Source organism: Phyllopteryx taeniolatus, chromosome 2, assembly GCF_024500385.1.
Source record: "Phyllopteryx taeniolatus isolate TA_2022b chromosome 2, UOR_Ptae_1.2, whole genome shotgun sequence".
Taxonomy (NCBI): Eukaryota; Metazoa; Chordata; class Actinopteri; order Syngnathiformes; family Syngnathidae; genus Phyllopteryx; species Phyllopteryx taeniolatus.
In genome coordinates, this window is record NC_084503.1 from 10,723,285 (window position 1) to 10,746,510 (window position 23,226).

Sequence of the window (23,226 nt, forward strand, 5' to 3'; positions counted from 1 at the left end):
CATGCACTGTGAGCTGTAAGGTCTTATATAGACAGGGGTGTGGCTTTCCTAATGAAGTCCAATCAGTATAATCCAATACAGCTGGACTCCAATGAAGGCGTAGAACCATCTTAAGGATGATCAGAAGAAATGGACAGCACCTGAGTTAAATATCAGAATCAGAATCATCTTTATTTGCCAAGTATGTCCAAAACACACAAGGAATTTGTCTCCGGTAGTTGGAGCCGCTCTAGTACAACAGACAGTCAATTTACAGAACACTTTGGAGACATAAAGACATTGACAAAAAACAATTGTGCAAAAAGATGCAGAGTCCTCTAGCACTTAGAGCAGTTCGAATGACTAATATTGCAATAGACCGGTGCAATGACCATTGTGCAAGGGGCGCTGAGACTTCAAGGAGTCTGAATATTTATGGCTGTGTGATATTTCAGTTTTTCTTTTTTAATAAATCAGCAAAAATGTCAACAATTCCATTTTTTGATGTCAATATGGGGTGCTGTGTGTACATTAATGAGGAAAAAAAACGAAGTTAAAGGATTTTAACAAATGGCTGCAATATAACAAAGAGTGAAAAATTTAAGGGGGTCTGAAAACTTTCCGTACCCACTGTAAGCAGCGATCAGGCGAGCCCAGAGCTGTACGAGGTATAGCACGGCATGCGTTATTTAGCGTAGTATAGCAGTGGTCTAAAATGTTATTTTCCCTGGTATGACAGTCAATGTGCTGCTTCGTTGTTCGTGTTTTTTTTTTCCAATGTCGTTTACTTGTTCAGCGAGGATTAGCAATGCGGCATTCGTCTTAGCTTGGTGCAGAATTTAAACACCGGTGAGAATGAAAGATGCAAACTCACGAGGTGAGGAAAATGGCTTACAGTTCAAAAACATAGACTCTCAATGCGGGCTGCTGTGTGTGCTGAGCTCCGTGACGGTCGTACACCGTTTTTCGTTGCTATAGAAGCATATCCCGCTGCCTTTTGTTTTCCCCGATAACGCCATGATGCGGTCTGCCCGGTGAAGATGGAAGCCGAGAAGCATTGCGGCGCCATCGGGGACAGCCTCACAAAACCAAGTCGCTGTAAAGCACAGGGCAGCGGAACGTCCGAAGTCTTTACTGGTCTTTTTCATAAGATGAAGCTCGTCCATTTTGTTGGGTAGGGAGAGTAGATTCGTGAGGTGGATAGACGGGAATGTGAATATGTAGCCTCTCTTGCGGAGCTTCACTCGTCTCCTCCGTCGTCCATGCGTCAAAGACCGCATGAGTCTCACCGGCCCCCTGGTGAGTAACTCAGGGGGGAAAAAACTGAGCGGATTTGCGAAAGTTGGTGAAAGAAAGTCCAGGGTAGACTCCCTGATGTTTAGCAAGTCTTCCCTTGTGTAGTGAGTGAGTCGCGTAATGTCTCCAAAGACGAACGAAATACACAAAAACATAGACAATACTAGAGCGCACGTAACCGAGGCATCCACACGGGTTGGCGCCATCTTGTCAAAAGAGACAGTTGTTACCTTTCATTGAATACGTTTTAGTTTTAGTCATGTCTATATAGTTTTACCCTTTAGATTTTTGAGTTTGTTACAGAGGACCTGAATTTGACATTTGTACTACAGTCATATTTGAAATTGAGGATTTCTTTGTCAATTTTGTTGTCAATGTATGATCAACTGTTTTGAAAATGTTAATCATTTGAAAGATATGCTACCATTGACCTGTCAACTATGTACTGTGCCTTCATGACCCTTTTTTTCCTTCAAGTACGCCTGCCATTCCAGTACACTAGCCTCTGCACAGTAAGCTCAGGCAGACAGAGCTTGCTGCTAAACACGTTTAGGTGCTCCAAGGTTGTAGACAGTGGATGCGTAGTAGATGGATTTTTGGAGGTGTGGTCTTTATTTGCACACTTGATTTTGCTGTGGACACAAGGACACCACTATCGCTAAGCCAACTGGTTGCTTGGCTTGTTCCAATGCAGTTCTCTCTTGTTCACACTCTTAAACCACATTATACCCCCTGATACATACACAAACTATCAAATGCTCATTCAGATGAGATTCTAAACAGTCTTCAATAATGTTAAAAAAAAAGAATCGTTATTTATAGAACCAGTTGTTCAAGAATTGTGACCTTCATCCCAATGCCTTGATAATAACCATCTCTAGAAATATCTTAGCGTATGGCTTTTACACACCATTAGCAGATTCTACCAGGTGTGTTAGAGTGCCCCTATCATTTAATCCACACCTCCCATTTTACACAGTAATTTTTTTTTTCTTCAATTTTTTCTCCCTCATTGTGATGTTGGATAAAATACACTGACAACTTTAATAAAAAATCAACAAACACACCACCCAGAAATTTTACTTTCTATGTATTGTATTTTACTTATTTTCTAAGGATCCTCCAGTTCTTCCTGCAGAGCAGTTCAGCGAGACTTTTGTTCACTTCATCACTCAGTGGTAAGTCTCTTTATACAGAGATGTCATTGTTGTCTCAATGCAATCACCACTTCTTCATAATCTCACACATTTTCATTGTCGATTTAATGTTGCCCAATTTCTGTTATTTTGATATTTATGAGTTTTATCTAGATTGCTCAATATTACTGTATCAAGCGCTGCAGTTGACTGTTGATCAGTCCAGCAATAACACACCTCTCACACCCACGAGATCCATGCTGTAGAAAATGGAAGCATAAATGGATTATTTTATGGATTAAAACAATATCATACAGTACATTTCTTGTATTGAGTAGATATTAACTGCCTGCCTGTCTTCCAGTATGAAAAGACTACCAAAAGAGAGACCTGCACCCAATAACTTAATGGTAAGTTAAACCAATTTACTTGCCGTGGCGACCCTGTCAGTAAAAAGATGAAAGTCACTCTATTAAACAGTTGTAACCTTCAAAATAATCAAATTAAGAGTCTGTGTATGGAATCCTATTCATTCACCCCGCTTAAAGTCAATTAAATGAAGTTTTAACATCGGAGAACCTTTTTTCTACAATTGTACTTTTTGTGAAATTGCACGGTTGTCAGTCAAGGACCTTTAAAATTAGTACTCCTATAGGGAAATAACATGAATGAACTTGCTTGTAATGAAAAATGTCATAGAGGTCTGCAAAAAACCTTGAGGCTGGTGTAAGGTGCACTTCAGCAGTAATTCATTAAATTGGCGCTTTGTTGATGATTCCGGCCAAAATACTGTTCAAGAGTTAATTAATTTATTTTGACCATTTTAAGCAGACAAAAGCACATCTATCAGTAGCATCTTTGCCTGTGTGTCTTTGACGATTATGCATCGTGCAAAATAGCACGGTTATGTGAATATAATAATATCCAGACAAAACAAAAATCACATTGTTAGCATCATGTATGCATTTTATGTTGATGGAAAAAATCTTTGGTTGATGGCAAAAATGTGGTTTTGCTTATGGAAACAATTTTGTCACTGGCTGCCAATCATGCATTTGTATTCAAGTTTAGAGTTGCAGTAGTCGCTTACTTGTTGATCTGGTTGACCTGTCATACATGTGCATTCAACTGACTTGTATAATCAGTGTCGGTTTTGGCTTTTCTGTTTGGAGTTTGGATCTTTTCCCTGTGCATGTGTGGGTTCTTTCCTGATACTCTAGTTTCCTGCCCTGTCCAAAAACCTGAATGCTAGTTTCATTGAAGACTCTAAATTCATCCAAGTTAATAATGACAGTGTATGATTGGTGAAGGGCCTGCCATTTTAAAAAAAAACAGTTTCTATAAGTTATTTTGTAGAACAAACTATCTGGTGTGTCAGGTTAGGTTAGCCATGACTTGGATCACTGAATATCTTTGCAGGCGTCGCAACATGTTGGGAACTGCAAAAGAAGGAGAGAGAAGAAGAAAATATATAGTAAAAGTTACTGTGGTCATGTTAAGCGCTGCATTGCTTGCTCCTTCCCTAGTTTGGGCCAAAGATAGACTTTCACCCAGTGCACGTTAACTGGGACTTCACAGCGAAATGAGGAAAAGTTGGAGAGAACAACCAGTCATTAACCGTAGTAATTTGTGAATGTAACTGTGGACACAGAGGGCCACCCCTGACCAAATTGGGACCCTAAATAAAATTGTATTTTATATATCCTAAAAAGAAAAGATCTGTGGCAAGATATTACATTTTGTGCAGTTATGTACATCCTCAGTATCTCAATTAAGGTGACGGGGAAGATGATGAAGACCACCACCTAGGATTTTTAACTTAATATATTATTATTTTAATATATTATCTTAATGTATTTAAGATGACAGTTCATTACCTTTCATATGTGTTGCTATGCCACATTACGATTTTAATATATTACTATGCCACTTTAGTTTTTATCTACTTTTTACCACTTTTACTTTTGCCTATTGATGCTGTTTTACTATTTTAATGTTGGTGCTCCAACCTTAATTTCTGTGAGGGATCCTCCCAAGGGATCAATAAAGTACTATCGGTCGGTCGTGTCCGGGTCTGCGTCCGGTCCGGTCCGGTCGGGTCCGGTCGGGTCCGGTTTATCCCCTGACATATGAAGGGTCGTATATAGTGTGCTCAGCCAGGGTTCAGCCGTCATACTCAGCGTCTTCGGCGGAGAGAGAGGTCCGTGATACAACCTTACACCTTTCACTGTGAAATGCTACTACACTTTTGCCATTTTCTGTCTTTTGCTCTTAGCTTTTTCTTATCAATTCAGGTGACGACGAAATCGTGTTGTCACGTCCATCGAGCACAGCGAACAATCTGTGCTCCGCAGTTTTGCTTTTCACAATATTTTACGGGGCACAAAATGCTAATTTTGACTCGTAAATAGCGATGCGAGACCGCTTACTTTGAGTCTTGTGTTCAATAAATGGTCATCATGCCGGAGCCAGAGATTCCTATCTAATGGGCAGCAGATACAGTATTTGCCACAAAGTTTTGGAAGCACGAGCTTCCACTGCTTTCACCCAAGCCCCCCCCCCCCCCCCCCCCCGTTACTTACTCCTTACTTGTAATGTCATTTGGACATGTCACCTAACTGATACCCTTGGCCAACCTGTTCAATGTCTGTTGCTCAGTACACCAGTAGTTTGTTTCGTTTTCGTGACATTCCAAATTGTTGTATTGGCTATGCCCAATGGTTGTGCAATAGCGCTGATCGATTTTCCCTCTTCGCTCAGCTTCAAAATGGTTTGCTTTTCTCCCATAGAGAGCACTCTGGTCTTCATGTTTGCTTAACAGCAAATCCAGCTTCCACAGGTAAAATCCAAAGCCAAAAACAAACACTATCTAATGTTTAAGCAATCAATCTAAAAGGCCACACCTGAGCAACGAGAAAAACTCATCAGTCACATGTTCCAATACCTTTGCTGACTTAAAAAGTGGGTGGGTTCAAACAAAAGGTGCTGTCCTAAGTTGTTTAACACCTCTAGGGGTAATTACCATGAATTGTCCCATATTCATCTTTTGATCTGAAACCCAAATGTCTTCAGTATACAACAAAAACAAAGGTATTGACCTTGCCATTGCAATACCTTTGGAGGGGACAGTATGAATACTGAAAAAAAAGAGGGCCGAGTCCCGGTCCCTGCGGGACTCCCTAAGTGCCATTATAATATTCAGAGGCTACATTACCATAAATTACACGGTACGTCCTATCCGAGAAATAAGATCTGAACCAAGAAAGTGCTGGCCGTGTACTACCGATGTGCGGTTCGAGGCGATCTAGTAGTATGTTGTGATCAACGGTTTCAAAGGCAGCGCCGATGTCGAGTAATAATAGTGTTGATGAGGTGTCACAATCCATAGCTTGTAAAAGCTCATTTGTCACTTTTGCAAGGGCCATTACAGTAGAGTGGTCTGCCCTTAATCCGGACTGAAGAAGTTCAAATAACTTGTTAGAGGCCATGTGATCATTATGCTGTACAACAACTACTTCCCCACTCTGGATGGTGTTCCCTGCGCCACAAGACAGTCATTTGTTCAAAGCACCTTTAAAGAGGAGAGAGAGTTTGCTGTCTGTTTTCTGGCCAAGGACAAGCGACAGTTAGGTCCTCAGAGAGCGATGGGGTGAAGTTTTACTTGTGGGAACAGAGCATTGAAGGGTGTAAATGTGGAGCTGCTAACAGATGGCAAGTTTGCAGTCTCACACCATAGTGGGCTAAATGGAAACCATGGTCTGACACAAAGAAGGTTGTTTTATAGAGCACTTTACTAAGTTGGTCATTTGGCGCGTCACAGAAGGAGAAAAACAACACAAAAGAAAAGTTCATGTGTAAATAAATATTATGCATTCCAAATTATTATGCAAATGCATGCATGTATAATGTTCTATTTATCAACCTTTAGAGTATAATTTGAATTTGAGTTTTTACACAAACCTAATGATTAGTTTTTTTTAAAAGTCCCCTTCCATCAGTTTTTTTATATAATCTTTGATGTCCATTTATCGGGTTCGCATTATCATGCAAAAATGTCCTTTTTCAAGCTAATGTAGTTGGTCTTTTCCATCTGGCATTTGAGACAGTCGGATTGCTCGTTATTATGTGACATGTAAATGAGGTTTGCTTTAGTGCTGGGCAATATATCATGAAGCTCGATTCGATCGATATTTTATTAAAGCTCGATATGGAAAGAGTGGCCCATCAAGTTTTTTTTTTTTGCTTTCCTTTTTGCTATTCCGCGAGATTCCGTTGCTCTGCGAGACTTCCGCAGCAGCTCGTGTTGCGCGGAAACATGGAGGAGAAGAAGCTAGCGAATAGCGAGTCAGAAATAGTCCCAAAAAATTACAAAAGGACAAAAAAGACAGGCATATCTGTGTAAAATCTCCTGAAGATGGAGCACATTATCAAGTGTGGTGGTGTATCACGCTAAAGAGAGCCACGACTCCCTGTGGCGCTCATGTAACCTCAATAAAACAAACTTAACAGGCTCTATGTTCAGCTCCTCTCGTCATGAGAGGTCGAGCGCCAAATGGAGGGAGGTAACGTCAACAATCTCATTCTCTACACAGTAGCCAAGGATGTGATTCCTATTTATGCACCGGGGAAAAATGGATTCAAAAAGCTGATGAAAACATTGAAAACAATCACAGATATGAGTTTCCCTGTAGGAAATATTTTGCAGAGGCAGCATTGCCTGAACTTTACAGTAATGCACGTGGGCCAAACTAAATAATTATTGAAAAACTTCAACATCTGCATGTTTTCTTTTCTTTCAGCATAGGTACTGTAAAACCTTTTCTTTTTAACATAAATGTTTTATAAGAGTTAAATCCAGAACAAGCTTTAACAAATGAGAAATAAAATATTAAATATGTCTCTATATCTGTAGCTTTTAAGATCATTTTTATGTAAATATTTTTTAACAAGTCAACAACATGTCAAAAATAACAACTTGCGTCACTGAAAATCCAGTCTTTAAAGTAGTATCAGTCCAAGTTACCCAAAAAAAACATGAATCTAAGTTGCTTCACTGTGATTTACTCTGATGCACATGGGTCCAAAGGAGATACTTGGCATCTCTTCTTAGATCTTCAAAATCTGAGGTCAGGCTCTGAGCTGAGGAAATTCTCAGGCTCGAATGAAGGTGTTCGTCAGTGAGACAACTCCTGTGTGGTGTTTTGTTTATCTTCATTAGAGAAAAGAGTTGTTCACAGAGGTACGTGCTTCCAAACAGAGAGAGCATTTGAGCAGCCTGTGCACGGAGTTGGGGCATTGTATCGGGAAGGAACTGTGGGAACTGAACAGCACCGACAGACTCATACTTTGACTTGATGGTGTCATTACACTGGAGCTCAATCAGCTCCATTTGGAGGTTGTTTGGAGCACTTGTCACGTCAACAGCAAATGGATTGCTAAGTAGTCCGAATCTGTGTTCCTGGGCTTCAAATTCGGCACTGGGCAACACGGCGGGGGAGATCTGCTAATTCATAATTTGGCAGCGCAGAAAATCAGCCACGCTCCCTTGCCGCATCTGACTCTCCCACAAGCACAACTTGGTTCTAAAAGCCCTCACTGCACTGTACAAGTCTGTAATGACGTGGCCACGCCCCCTGAAGCTGCAGTGTCACGATGTCACACAGGAAAGCCAGCTCACACTGAAACTTTTTGTCCCTGAGTTCTGTTGTCTTTGCGTTTGTTCTCCAAAAACAGACATATTTCCTCACGCAACTCAAAGTATCTCTGTAGCCATCGCACCTCTGTGTGATAGGACAAGTCTCCGTATTCTGCACCTAACTCCTCCAGAAAGGACTTGAACTGACGGTGATTCAACCTTTGGCTCTTATGAAGTTAACTACTCGAGTTACGCTGCTCATAATATGATCCATTTTCAAGGCTTTGCCACATAAGACTCCCTGGTGAATTATGCAGTGGTAAACTGTAAGAGCACCTGCATGATTCTCCCCCATCTTCTCCCGAATCCTGCCCACCAATCCGCTTTTCTGACCGCACATCGCGGTTGCATCATCTGTTGTCAGTCCCACAAGTTTATCCCAAGGCAGCATCCTTTCATTGAGATATTTGGACACCTTCTCGAAGATTTCTTTTCCGGCTGTTGTGCCATGCATGGATTTTAATCCCAAAAGTTCCTCTGTGACGGAAAGTTTCGAGTGCACTCCACGGATGAATATTGATAACTGGGCAGTGTCTAATGTATCGCTGCTCTCGTCTACAGCAAGCGAGTATGTTATAAAAAAAATTCCCTTCTCCTTCAGCTGTTCTTGTAGATTGGTGGCAAGCTCACAAGTGCACTCTGCCATGGTATTTCCACTCAAGACTCACATTTGAAAAGGCTTGCTTTTCATCTGACACACGACATCGCAAACTTTGAGCATACACCGTTTAACAAACTCTCCCTCATTAAAGGGCCGGGCTGATTTGGCGATCTCTGCGGCCACAATAAAACTAGCCTTTACAGCAGCTTCACTTTGGGATTTTGCTTTGGTCAACATAGTTTGCCGTGAAACCAGAATTATTTCCATCTCCTCCACCTTCTGGAGCTTTTGATTCGCATTCACATCATTATACTGGTCCTGGTGCCTCGTTTCATAGTGTCGTCATATGTTATATTCTTTAATTACAGAGAGGGTGGCTCCAGACACAAGACAGACAGGTTTGTCTTTTAAAATGATGAACATATAATCGGCCTCCCACCTGTCTTGAAAGCTCTGGTTTTCTGTGTTTCGTTTGGCCATTCTTAAGGGCTTTAGTACATTTGAGAGAGGCGACAGGTTGCAGATGCTAATAAACAGCAGGGGTGGGGCTGACGGACCGGCGCCAACACATTTTCAAAGCATTCTGGGATTTGTAGTATCAGGGGTATATCTGCTATACAGGCGCAGCGGTTGGCGGGACAGCTCTAATACATATTTGATGTGATCCTGCGGGCCAAATATAATTATATCACGGGCCTGAATCTGACATGTCTGCAGTAATGTTAGGGAGAAAGTTACTCAAGTATATCAGCAGTAAAACATTTTGTTTTGTTTTTTGACTACCAACCGGTGAAGTAGTTGCACAGTGACAGTACGTCACTAAAAATGACATTTGCATACTTGAGGGGGCAGGCAGAAATGTTAGGGTACATGTGACAGCACGTTTTTACTTTATTTCACTAATTTCCATTATTTATTAGGCCACTAACTTAGCGATTACTACACGGGCCGCTGTGACGTTATCACCCATGCACAAATCATGCGAAACAGACTGCTCTAATAACAATACACAAATGAACACGAAACTAAAAAATGGTTGAGGTACCCAAATTTAAAAGATGAACCCCTTTATAGGGCACTCACAAAAATACTGATTCAAAATGTGACTTGTTCTCCTTCACTTTTTTTCTTTAAATACAATTCCTCTCTCTTTGTGAATATACTGTATACAGTATGTGTGGCTGTGGTATTCTAAGAGAAAAGGACAAAAAAGTACAACTAGGCAAGCACGCATAACGTGGGATCAATACGTACACTTTACAAAGCAAATATTTGTATAGTGAGAAAAAAATGGATTCTATTCTATCGAAACAATGTCAAGCCAGCAACATTCAAGCAGCGAACAGAGCACTTCTGGTTCTTGCTCCTATTTTGAGTATTCTTAGTTTTACCCGCTGTTTGACGGCCCTGGGAACACACAAACTGCCCCAATCTCTTCCACTCACTCTCTTGCTTTCTCTTACATACAGAGTTACTGTAAATGTCACACATTAACATGATAGTGACAAAAAAATTACTCCCACAGAACTAAGACAACAGGCAAGTCATTTTCAACAATGAACACTATTAGCACAGTCTAAAATGATTTTACCTTAATTTGTCGTCCAGGAGGCCAACTTGCTGAGCACAGATCGATGCAGTTGGATCATAGAACGTATTTTTTTTTTCTTCCACAAGCAAATGACGAGGGCTGACAGTGACAATGCCAGTGCCAACTGCAACTTCTTAACAGACATCCTGAGTCTGTGGTAGCATGAGTGAAAATGAAGCAGAAATGCTTTGCTTACGCTGATTTTCCACACTCGTAGAGCTTCCAGATCGGATGTTCCAGTCACCTTTTTTTGGGAATGAGGAACACTGACTACTCCCGCCGATGGTATGGAAAGGGTATTAGTTCTCCGGCACGCGGAGAAGGTACGTAGTAGTTGGCGTCGGAGTCAAGTTGTTGTTATATCCGCCGTCACTTTAACCTGCCTGACATGCCGACAGCTGGCCACATTGGCCAACGGTCACCTTGGTACGTCGAGACTTTTACCAGTACTTTTTAGGCAGAGGTTAGTTTTTGGATTTAGTTTTTGTGGCGGGTTCATCATCATTTGAAAAAATTATACTTCACCCAAAACACCATTCTTGTGATGTACAGTAGATGATAGTTTGATACCAGATCTGTTTGTTTGACAGTTTTAGATATGCTACTTAAGGTCTGTGTGTTGCTTGTATATTATTGGTCAATAGTCTGGGTATTGCTCACAATGTTCAGTTCTACTTTATATAGTGCCATGCCAATTCACAACAAAAGCTTTCAAGGGCGGTTTATAAATAAAGCGTCTTTCAAACAGTGCCCCCCTTATTATCCCTCCCACATTTCTTTTGTTTTTCACTTTTGTCATGCCCACTCACTCTATCATCTGCTTTTCCCCCTTACCTGTATTTTTCTTCTCCATAAGGCATTTTAATTCTTCCTGCTATGAACCCTGAGACGGCATCGTGTTTTGGCTGTGGTACAATTTGCCTTTAGTTTTTTGTCTTTGCTACTCCTTTCTACTGAGAGGAAAATTGATCAAATAGTATATTTGCTTTGCACATTATCAAATGATCTAATAATTATATCATCTCAACTGTATGAAAACTAGGTTTTGTAGGTTTGGGCATGGAGCTTCTGTGAAAAACTACCTACTATTATGTTCCCAAATTGTTGATGTAAGTAAACTGGTTACAACTTGTGGACTAAAACTGGACTGTGAAAACCGGTGCAGATGTCATTTTGTGGGTCATAGGTTTAAAGAAATGTGTAAATTCAGCTCTGCCAAGTTAAATCAGTAGTTAATTGAAAGATGTCTACCTATTTGTACATCCTAAGTTTTTGTAATGAACATGACCCATCTAAGAGAAAAGTGAGGGTTTTTTTTTTCTCTCATTATACTAATGAATTTTTTATTGTGGACACTCTATACTGTCGTCATAAGTTAATGACGTTGCTCAGTTGAGGAAGCTTTCCACTGGCCTTTCTCCAGGAGCTTAGCTCGTAGGATTTGATGAGCACCCATCCTGTACTGTATTAGAGTTCTTAGTTTTGCTTCAAAACAGGCTATTTTTCTCCCCATTTTGCACAAACATAAAAAAAAAAAATACAATTTTATTTTGTCCAAGTGCTTATTTCTTACAGTATGAAGGCAAGAAAAAACAAGTGGAAGGATTCAAGTGTTACATTATTTCATCTCTCCCTCCCATTCCCCCTCATCATCCCTCATTCCCTAGCCAGCAGCCTTCACACAGCCTTTTAGCACCCTTGTCAATGCAGCCCCCATTCTGCTTCTCTATTCATAGGCATGCACAGAGACACATTCAACCCCAGAGACACCAGATGAGCCCCTCTGTTTTTCACAAAGGAATCCCTCCTGTCTGCCTGTCTCCAAATTAACACATACATGCTGTCTTGAAATACACTACAGTAGGCTACAATATATCTTATTTACCCAACAGTTTTTTAAACAATCAAACGCTGATTTTGCCTTGGTTGTCTGTCTCTCATAAAACATAAACTATTATTCCTCATATACTGTATCACAGTATATTTTGGTCAGTGATCATGTAATGATTATTTAATATTTCTGTTCCTTTTTCTTACTTTCAAGGTTATGTTTTCACTCATTTGTCTGGTTGTGAACAAGATAACTAAAGGAGTTATGAACACATTTTGACACACCTTTGTGGGGCAGTGGGTAATTTTTAACCCACGATGACTAGCTGTAATTTTTGAGATTTCTTGGGAGGGGCGTCTGTACCTTGCTGCACGGCACCTCAACGGTAGTTAAGAAGCAGACTAGCAACCCACCGACATCTAGTTGCCTTTTTCTTTTTGTCCGCTGAACTGTGACTTTCCAGTTCTAAAGTCCAAGTTCTTACAGTGAGCTACCGCTTCCCCTTAAGGTTAGTGTCGAAGGATAGCTTCATGTGGAAAAAAATGTTGTTGTTCATACTTCATTCTATTTAAAAAAAAATCTCCAGTTTAATCTGCACGGTTCCATAGCAGTGGTTGCTGTGGAGTCTGCAATGTTTACAACCTTGTTTTTGCTTTGTGTGCACCTAAGCCACGCCTAGAGGTCTTCCTTTCAATGGTCCAGTCTTTTTTTTTTGATGGGCAGCAACTATCAGTACTTTGGACATTGTAAGATTACATACCTGTATTCTCACGGATTCTGCTGCCTCACAAGGTCAGCATATCATTGCACCTCATATCGGTTCCTCATGTGTGTTGTCAGATCTCTTCTGTCCACCTTGAACTTGGCTGTCAGCACCTTCACTCCGAAATGCTTTCACGTTTGACCCATGGGTTTTCGATGACAAATATCCCATTCACACATACTGGTGTGGTGCAATATAGCACTGATGCATAGTGAGTCATGCCATTGGGGTGTCATTCAAGTTCTATCCCCAGTCAACTTTTCTCCACAGTTGTCGGGAGCCAGCAATTTTCTTTTAGTTATATAAAGAGGGCCCTAGGTTTATGACGTACTGTATGTGAGTCCAGGCAGGTGTAGTTCCGTTCCAATGAATACAGATGTAACCCAATTTTGTACGTCAGTCTGAGGACACTGTAGTCCCTATCATTGAATCTATAATATGTAAATTATCTCGCCCCCATGCTGGAATTCAGTATTACAACAATATAACCGTTGCTTCGATATGACATAGGTGGCCCCATGTATGCGATGATTCCACAACAATGACATTTTTATTCTGTTTTGAAGTACAGTGGGTGGGGCAAACAAATGTATTCTTCGGAAGAGGCAATTGTTGTAAATTCACTATTATTGCTGTGTTTTGTGCATGCATTGTTCGGACAGTATGAACTTTGTTATTTTGCGTCAGGCACCATGTTGGGCAGCTAAGGAGTCCTCGGGAAGATGTTTTTTTAATCTTTGTCAAACAGACATTCTCGGAATGATATACTGTCTCTGATATACTAAAGACATTTGGGTTTCAGATCAAAAGATGAATATATTTTATTTCATGGTATTTACATCGAGATGTGTTAAACAACTCAGGACAGAGCACTTTTCAAGTGAGCAAATGTATTGGAACGAGACGGATCTGTGTTTCTAGTTGCTCAGTTGTTACCTTTTACATTGATTGCTTAAACATTTGATAGTGCTTGTTTTTGGCTTTGGATTTCACCTGTGAAAGCTGCATTTGCTGTTAAGTAGACACGAAGACCAGAGTGCTCTCTATGGTGGAAAATCAAACCATTTTGAAGCTGAGAGAAGAGGGAAAATCGATCAGAGCTTTTGCACCAACATTGGGCATAGGCAATACAACAACTTGAAATGTGCTGGAAAAGAAGGAACTTGTGGTGTGCTGAACAACAGACATTGAACAGGTCGGCCAAGGGTAGTTTCAATACTTTGGGATGATATGCTAAAATCATTTAAGTTACTTTTTTTCTATATTAATGTACACACGGCACATCTTCGTGTGCATTCCTCTTCGTTGGTTTTCGCCGCGTCTTTGCTGATTTTCGCCACTTCTTCTTCGAGTTCGGCGGACAAGGCATCGAAACTGGGAACTGAAATTTTTTTAATATGAACGAGAGAGAGAGAGAGAGAGAACTGGAACTTAAGTCCCACTTCCAATCGGTTCTTGATGCTCAACCCTAGTGATCAACTACTGTTCATACCCTTGGTCGACCTGTTCGATGTCTGTTGTTCAGTACACCAGTAGTTTCTCTCTGGTCTTCATGTTTGCTTGACAGCAAATGGCGTTTTCACAGGTGAAACCCAAAGCCAAGAAGTTTAAGCAATCGATCTAAAAGGCAACACCCGAGCAACTAGAAACACCCATCAGTCACGTTCCAAACAAAAGGTGCTCTGTCGTGAGTTGTTTAACACATCTAGATGTAAATACCATGAAATACTGGCTGAAATTATGAACTTTTGTCTCATATTCATCTTTTGATCAGAAACCCAAATATCTTCAGTATTGAACAAAAACAAAGGAATTGACCTTCCAATACTTTTGGAGGGAACTGTGTGTGTGTGTGTGTGTGTGTGTGTGTGTGTATATATATATATATATACATACATATATATATATATTTATATATATATACATATATATATATTTATATATACATATATATATATAGGCGGCACGGTGTCCGACTGGTTAGAGCGTCAGCCTCAGAGGTCTGAGGTGCGGGGTTCAATCCCCGTACCCGCCTGTGTGGAGTTTGCATGTTCTCCCCGTGCCTGCGTGGGTTTTCTCCAGGCACTCTGGTTTCCTCCCACATCCCAAAAACATGCATTAATTGGAGACTCTAAATTGCCCATAGGCATGACTGTGAGTGCGAATGGTTGTTTGTTTCTATGTACCTTCCAAATTGGCTGGCAACCAGTTCAGGGTGTACCCCGCCTGCTGCCCGATGACAGCTGGGATAGGCTCCAGCACGCCTGCGACCCTAGTGAGGAGAAGCGGCTCAGAAAATGGATGGATGGATATATATATACACACACACATACTGAGAAATGCAGCAAATATTAGAGGAGCTGTTATTATCAGCACTGTGTTATCTCCTCTAGTAGTGGCTTGGGTTAAAATTATTATTTTTTTTATTATTAAAAAGAATAGTTACACACTCTTGCTTTAACCGATGCTAAAGAAGTAGTAAAGTAATGGTGTAGGTACAGTAAATATTTGTATGAAAAACACTTTGAGTAACACCTCTATGTATTTATACATGTATACGTATAAATATACACTCCCAGTCAGGTTTTGACACAGTTTCTTATATAGCAAGTATGTCCGATTACCTTCCTTGCAAACCAATCGTCATTACTGCCTTCTCTTTACACTTAGCTGAGATTATTAACGGAGTTCTTAAACTCATTGCCTAAATTTCCCCTCAAATCCTCCTAACCTGAGATCTACCGGCGGTATTTTGCAGAAGTGGTTAAGCTCTCAATTACATCACCCTCCTCCTCCTTGGTGTACCTTTCAAATCAATTCTAATGAGGCAAAGACCAGCCTTTTGTTGAACTTTACTCAAACTCATTTAACATTTCCAACAGCATCTTAATCATACTGTTATTTAAAATGGCATTAATTAATATTCAATTTAACATACCCCCTTTTTAAGACCTTCAACATTTAAAGAGTCAGGTCGAATTTCCCCAGAATTTCATCTTTCAGTACATTGCTTGCAAGTGATTATCCCATTTTGATGTGGCAATTAATGTGACATCTAAAAGAGTAATTTCTTCTCGTCTCACCTCTGACACGAGTAAGAACACCTTCACAGACCTAAGGGTTGCCTGTCACTTTACATCTCAGTCGACCTCTGACTTGTTGGGATGATAAAGATGATTTTTTTTTTCACAATTTAAAACAGTTCCCAGGTGTCTTAACATGTCTGTGACATACATGTTGTCAAAATAACCTCTGGATCAACAATTAAACTACACTTTACACCCCATTTTTTTGCTTCGCTGAAATGATCCTGTTTTGGGGTGGCCAGTCCTGTCGCTTTCAAATGAGCCGTTGCTCACCCTGCCTCACTATACTGTTTGGCCAACACAGAGTATGGCTTTTGTCACCATGATGATTGGGGCAGAGCTAGGGACTTTCAACAAGGCAAAGGCTACCAGTACTGGCCCAAAGTGTTTTTACTTGAGGTCACATTTCTTTTTCCAAGCTGCCAAATAACACTCGTTAGTTATCTGCCAAACACAAATAACACCCATCTCCGTGTTAACAACTTCTCTGTACATTCTAATATGTTCCAGTTATCAGAAGCTAACACTCATAATAACTCTGATTAACTTCAGCTCTGCCTACTTTCTGACCTTGACATCATATTTCCATGTAGTGCAGTGGCCGGATGCTGTCACTTGATAAGTTATGCAAGGGTGCACACCACCTAGCTTATACCAAGTAACTTCCACCATGTCAAATTACAGCAACCACTTGCTGATGTGGCACAGTTAATTTCTTGTCCAGCGGTGAGATGCTGTGTTTAAAATAATACCACTTAGGTCTGCCTCCTTTATCATTAGTGTCTCTTTTGAGAAAGCGTGGAATGATAGATGATAGATGGGCATTCAGCCCTTAGTGCACCCACGAGTGTCCACCCCACTCTGTGTCAAAACACACGGACACGCACACGCACACTTTGCACTGATGTTAGTAATTAACCTCAGACTGTGTTAACCCCAGTTGCTCATTTGAAGGTCAAAGACGATTTATGAGGCTTCTTGCTCCCTCCGAACTCTCAAGTTGATCTAGGATTTTAGCATTGTGTAGCGTTAGCATTTTTGAATCAAGATTAAACATCCGATTCTTCTTTTCAGGTCCTATTTTGATGTATACAGGATGCTTTTGCACCAACTAACTGAGTGTGCGCTTTTTCCCTCAATATAACAATACAACTTGCTATCTAATCACTTAAGACATGTTGTGAACTCTCAAAAGTCAAGCCTCTGTCAAACCATTAGGCCATTATTGCTGATCAGAAATCTTTTTATTCCTCTTCAGAAACCTGAACATAATGCTTTCCAGCAAAGAAGCAAGAACTAATGGGGTATTAAGGAAAAGGGAAATCATACATTTGAACTGAGACACAGTGAACCACTGTTTATTTGGAGGGATACGTTCTAGACCCACCTGCAATATTTCAAAATTTGCACCGAGAGAGCATATCAAAATTACATTTTTCTGGTTTTACCCTTCTTACTCACTTATAAAACATTTAAACTTAATCAAACACACTTGCACCTGTTGTCACTCTTCCATTCGTACATTTCTCCAAATAAGAGGTCATGTGTGCTCACTTCAAGATATTTGTCACTCCCAGTTGAAGTTTACTGTACAACTGACACAAAACAAAAGACAATTAAACATTGTATATTTAAACACCCAAATATTCAACCAAATTATATAATTTCGTCTAACAAAAGTCAAGCTTAATACTGACAGTGCCGTGAAAAAGTATTGGCCTCCTTCTCTAATTGCAGTTTCCCCACTTTAAGATCATTAAACAAATGTAAATATCAGACAATATAACCCAACTAAACTTAAAATGCTGTTTTTAAATTATTTCATTGAAGAAGAACAAAAAAAACTATTCAAAGTTACCTGGCCCTGGGTCTACATCTCGTTGAGTAGACCTGCTGCCTGGCTTGTTGCCGCACAACGTGGTACTGCACTGAAGTTGCTCAACTAAAAAAAAAAAAAAGATAATATTAATAAAAACAAACTTAAGACGATTACGTGATCGCAATTAATGAACAGCAACATTGTCATGGTTAACATTTTGGCATCAAACAAAAGAGACAGGCCACAAGAAAAAACAGGTCTGTACATTTTTTAAGAGTTCATTTTTGTCACTTAAATTAGGATCTTGGCCATGGGCAAAAAGGCCAAACCAGGGCTACACTGACAGTTTTTCCATTTTTAGGAATTGTTGTTGACAGGTTCGTTTAAACTAACCTGTTACAGGGTTGTTTTCCTAATTGTACAACAAGACGGCACAGATAAAATTCATGGTTAGCTTTGATTTACAACGTCCTCTCTTCTTAACTTTTGACCTCTGACCGCCCTCTACAGGGACTGCATAGTCTTTCAGATGAGGGTGGCGATTGTTGTCATTGAATCATCGCACACGTCATCTGTGTTTGAGTCGGACTGCCTTAGCTAGACTCTCACTATGAAACAAAATATTCTACCACCCAAACAAACCCAGTCTCCAATTGAGGAAATCGACACTGCAGTGATGCCCAAGATGAAGTGCAAAAGATACACTTTCCAAAAATGTTCTGTTACTAAAATTGTTTACAGCCTGTCAAGCAGATCAGTAAAGCTAATAATCACAAAGAGCCCGACAAGACATAATGACAATAAAATGTAAGATGCTAGTCTTAAATATTTGAGAGCATTTAATCATCTTCCACTTTGTGGTTATCTTTTATTATGTGCACTTCCAAGCTGTTAATAGCAAAATCGATCGTAAAAGATGTGGCACATTGGGAGTGAAACTATACATCAGCAAGGAAAGAATGTTTTTATTGCTCCTCCTGTTCATTAAAGCATTGGGAAGTCATTCTGATGTCACAAGTGGGAAAGGTTTTCAATGGGTTATTAACTTTTGATGTCACTTTTAGCTGTGTCCAGTTTTGATCCAAATAATTGTGAAGGAATCAAACTGAAGTACTATTTTTATTCATGTTTGAAATTTGAATTCTGTGGAGTCAAGATAATCAAGGTAAAAAAATGGTTATTTGCTTTTTTTATTTTTTTATTTTCCATCCATCCATCCATTTTCTGTACCGCTTATCCTCACTAGGGTCGCGGGCGTGCTGGAGCCTGTCCCGGCTATCTTCGGGCGAGAGGCGGGGTACAGCCTGAACTGGTCACCAGCCAATCGCAGGGCACATATAAACAGACAACCATTCCCACTCACATCCACACCTACGGGGAATTTAGAGTCTTCAATTAACCTACCATGCATGTTTTTGGGATGTGGGAGGAAACCGGAGTACTCGGAATAAGATGCAAACTCCACACAGGTGGGGCCGGGATTTGAACCCCAGTCCTCAGAACTGTGAAGCAGATGTGCTATTCCAGTCTTCCACCATCTCGCCTTGTTTTTATTTTGTGTATTGTAATTTTTCCTACAGCAAGCTTTTATTTTGTAGTACAAGTAGCTTTATGTAATTAATGATTGTGTCCACTATTTCACAGACTAAAGAGCAGAGTATTTTATTTCGGATTTTAAGTCAGATACACGGCATTACCGAAGTTTCAGAACTCCTTGCATATTGTTTCAACCTTAAAATAATTGCCCCCCAAAACAAAAAAAGACATTCTTAACCGATGCACCTTTTGCACTGATAGCAGCCAATAATCAAAACCTGAATTTGTATTTATTTATTAATTATTTTAAACTATTTTTCATTCTGTCTAGTTTCACAGGGAAGTGATTAACCACTCAGTGACATACATTGTTTTAAAGCCCCTCTTGTGTGGACTTTGAACTGTCGACCCAGTCTGATGTCGTGGGTACAGTCAACCCTGCAAAGTCATGCAGTTCTTTGGCCTTCAATTAGTTTGGATTCCAAAAAAAAAAAATCCTTTAAGGGGTGAAATAAATCATTTCAGGGTTGGAACTTAACGGTAATGTTTGGGGACATGAATGCAAAAAGTCATTGTATGGTATTGAGTTTGATGAAAGACTAGTTTTAGACTACATCCTAATAAAAAAAAATTAAAAAAAAAAAAAAGGCTGAATACTTTGTGAATGCACTGTACCTTAAAAGTACAGTATACAACTATCCTGAAGATATTCACTAATCCCTTTGTTTTTTCCTGTTTTTAGGACCATTCCTTCATCGTGCAATACAATGATGGAAATGCAGAGGTGGTGTCCATGTGGGTTTGTCGCTGTTTAGAAGCGAGGCGAATACAGCAGGCTCCAGGTCGTAACTTGCACCTTGATGGACCATGATACTTTGAGCCAAGGCCTGGATTCAAAGCCATGTACTGTATGTTCATACAGTGGGTATGGAAAATATTCAGATCCCCTTAAATTTTTCACTCTTGTTATATTGCAGCCATTTGCTAAAATCATTTAAGTAATTTTTTTTTCCTCATTAATGTACACACAGCACCCCATATTGACAGGGAAAAAATGAATTGTTGAAATTATTGCCAATTTATTAAAAAGGAAAAACTGAAATATCACACACCCAGAAGTATTCAGAGCCTTTGCTCAGTATTTAGTAGAAGCACCCTTTTGAGCTAATACAGCCATGAGTCTTTTTGGCAATGATTTTTCACACCTGGATTTGGGGATCCTCTGCCGTTCCTCCTTGCAGATCCGCTCCAGTTCTGTCAGTTTGGATGGTGAACGTTGGTGGACAGCCATTTTCAGGTCTCTCCAGAGATGCTCAATTGGGTTTAAGTCAGGGCTCTGGCTGGGCCATTCAAGAACAGTCATGGAGTTGTTCTGAAGGCACTCCTTTGTTATTTTAGCTGTGTGCTTCGGGTCATTGTCTAGTTGGAAAGTGAACCTTCGGCCCAGTCTGAGGTCCTGAGCACTCTGGAGAAGGTTTTCGTCCAGGATATCCCTGTATGCATTCATATTTCCTTTGATTGCAACCAGTCACCCTGTCCCTGCAGCTGAAAAACACCCCCACAGCATGATGCTGCTACCACCATGCCTCACTGTTGGGACTGTATTGGACAGGTGATGAGCAGTGCCTGGTTTTCTCCACACATACTGCTTAGAATTAAGGCCAAAACGTTCTATCTTGGTCTCATCAGACCAGACAATCTTATTTCTCACCATCTTGGAGTCCTTCAGGTGTTTTTTTTTTTTTTTTTTAGCAAACTCCATGCGGCCTTTCATGTGTCTTGCACTGAGGAGAGGCTTCATTGGGCCACTCTGCCATAAAGCAGGTGGAGGACTGCAGTGATGCTTGTCTTCCTATAACTTTCTCCCATCTCCCGACTGCATTTCTGGAGCTCAGCCACAATGATCTTTGGGTTCTTCTTTACCTTTCTCACCAAGGCTCTACTCCCCCGATTGCTCAGTTTGGCCGGACGGCCAGCTCTAGGAAGGGTTCTGGTCGTCCCGAACGTCTTTCATTTAAGGATTATGGAGGCCACTGTGCTCTTAGGAACCCTAAGTGCAGCAGAATATTTTTTGTAACCTTGGCCAGGTCTGTGCCTTGCCGCAATTCAGTGTCAAGTTCAATCAGTATAATCAAACACAGCTGGACTCCAATGAAAGTATCGAACCATCTCAAGGACGATCAGAAGAAATGGACAGCACCCGAGTTAAATATGAGTGTCACAGCAAAGGGTCTGAATACTTATGGCTTTGTGATATTTCAGTTTTTCTTTTTTAATAAATCTGTAAAAAATTCAACAATTCATTTTTTTTCTGTCAATATGGGGTGCTGTACGCGCATTGAAAAACGTATATGATTTTAACAAATGTCTGCAATATAACAAAGAGCGAACATTTTAAGGGGGTCTGATTACTTTCACTGTATGTCCTCTGCAAATGACTCAACAGGCAAGGTTGCCAGTCGCTTGATGTTTGAGCCTTTGTGCACCACTTTCGTGCAGTGGCCGGAGCTCACATTCTCTGGACTCATTCTTAAGCTTTGCATTCATTATGAAGAAGCTGGTCATCTTCTGCAGTCCAACCGGATGAGCGAAGATAAAGAGGTGATCAGTGACCATAACAACCTCACCCTTTAACATCACAATATGCTGAGAGTGATGTTGGTTTTGGCACCCTGCTTGTGAATGTTAAGGTGTTTTTGCCTTTGACCAACTGCCGCGTGTGTTTCTCTTCCCAGTGGTATCATTTATCACGTCAGCAACCATCGCTTGTCTCCACAGTGGCAATATTTCCTGGAAAATTATACCAATATAAAAATAGCTTTAGAAGAATATCAGCCCACGGGTGTCCTTGTTGGAGATAGAAATCAGTTTGCTCAACTTTTTCAGCTCTTGACCCAAGTTGGAAATTTGCAACCTCCTCGGGAGAAACTTCCAAAGTATAGAACCTACAGTATTTACCTGTAACAACTCAACAGACTTGAATTTGTCACAGCAGTACAAATCCAGATCCCCTTTGCCAGGAATAGAAAGAGAGAAATTCTTGCTTGACAATCAATAAATAGATTTTTACTCTGACAATCGTCGGCGCAGTAGAAACTTGGCAATCTTCTACTGCTCCGATCCTGATCTCGAGCCTCAATTTCAGAGAAAGCCGTACTCAGTGTTAAAATACAGGGTTTGCTTTTGTTTGACCAGCTTCTACGTATTCTTAAAATATACAAAGACTTGCTAGAAATAATATACCATTAAAAGAAATACTGAAAATGAAAGGCCAATCTCTGCAGCTGCTTTGCTTTTTGCTTTTGCTGAACACATGCAGGCCTGAATTAAAAAAAAAACAACAACATTCCCCTCCCTTACAAACCATCCATTGTTTCGTTCAAGAGACTGTTTTGACCTCCTGTGATGCATCATCCACTATCTAGAAATAAAGTTGGAAATTGATCATGCATATTGTTCGTCGAGGACATGAATGCAGTGTACAATACTTCAAGTAAAACTGATTTTGATTTTTCATCAGCAAACATTTTTTTTATATTTGAATGTATTCAAGATGCCTTCGCTGCCATGAAGATGAGGTAAGAGGTGTGGATCTGTGGCACATAGTTGGAGTTTCTCATTTACTGCAGTTGGTTTAAAATGTCAAAGGTTCTGTCTCGAGTTTGAGTTCTGACTGAAGTCTACTGAAACGCTTGTCCTGCATAACTAAAGGAAAAAGTTGAAACAATGGCTGACATTTGGCAAAATGTTTTCCCCTAAAAATATTCATTCTGTGCGGTATTGAATGTGAGATCTCTGCTGTTAGAGCAACATTCCAGTATTAGAAAAGTGGTCCTAATGTTTAAAAACGATGTCCCACAGTTTGATTGTTTTACTCTGCACTCAGATGTTTT

At 40.3% G+C, this 23,226-nt stretch overlaps 1 protein-coding gene across 13 annotated transcripts in view; it reads left to right on the forward strand.

The window, feature by feature from the left end:
* Positions 1-22,784, forward strand: part of map2k5 (mitogen-activated protein kinase kinase 5) — a 94,563-nt gene extending 71,779 nt beyond the window's left edge. For 12 of the 13 annotated variants that reach the window (XM_061759987.1, XM_061759997.1, XM_061760061.1 and 9 more), the window contains 3 exons: positions 2,392-2,453; positions 2,776-2,821; positions 20,076-22,784. In XM_061759987.1, the coding sequence (XP_061615971.1) occupies positions 2,392-2,453; positions 2,776-2,821; positions 20,076-20,204 (237 nt within the window). In that variant the 3' untranslated portion in view covers positions 20,205-22,784. The remainder of the gene's footprint in view (positions 1-2,391; positions 2,454-2,775; positions 2,822-20,075) is intronic. The other variant, XR_009786097.1, reaches the window with a different exon arrangement.
* Positions 22,785-23,226: the final 442 nt, after the last annotated feature.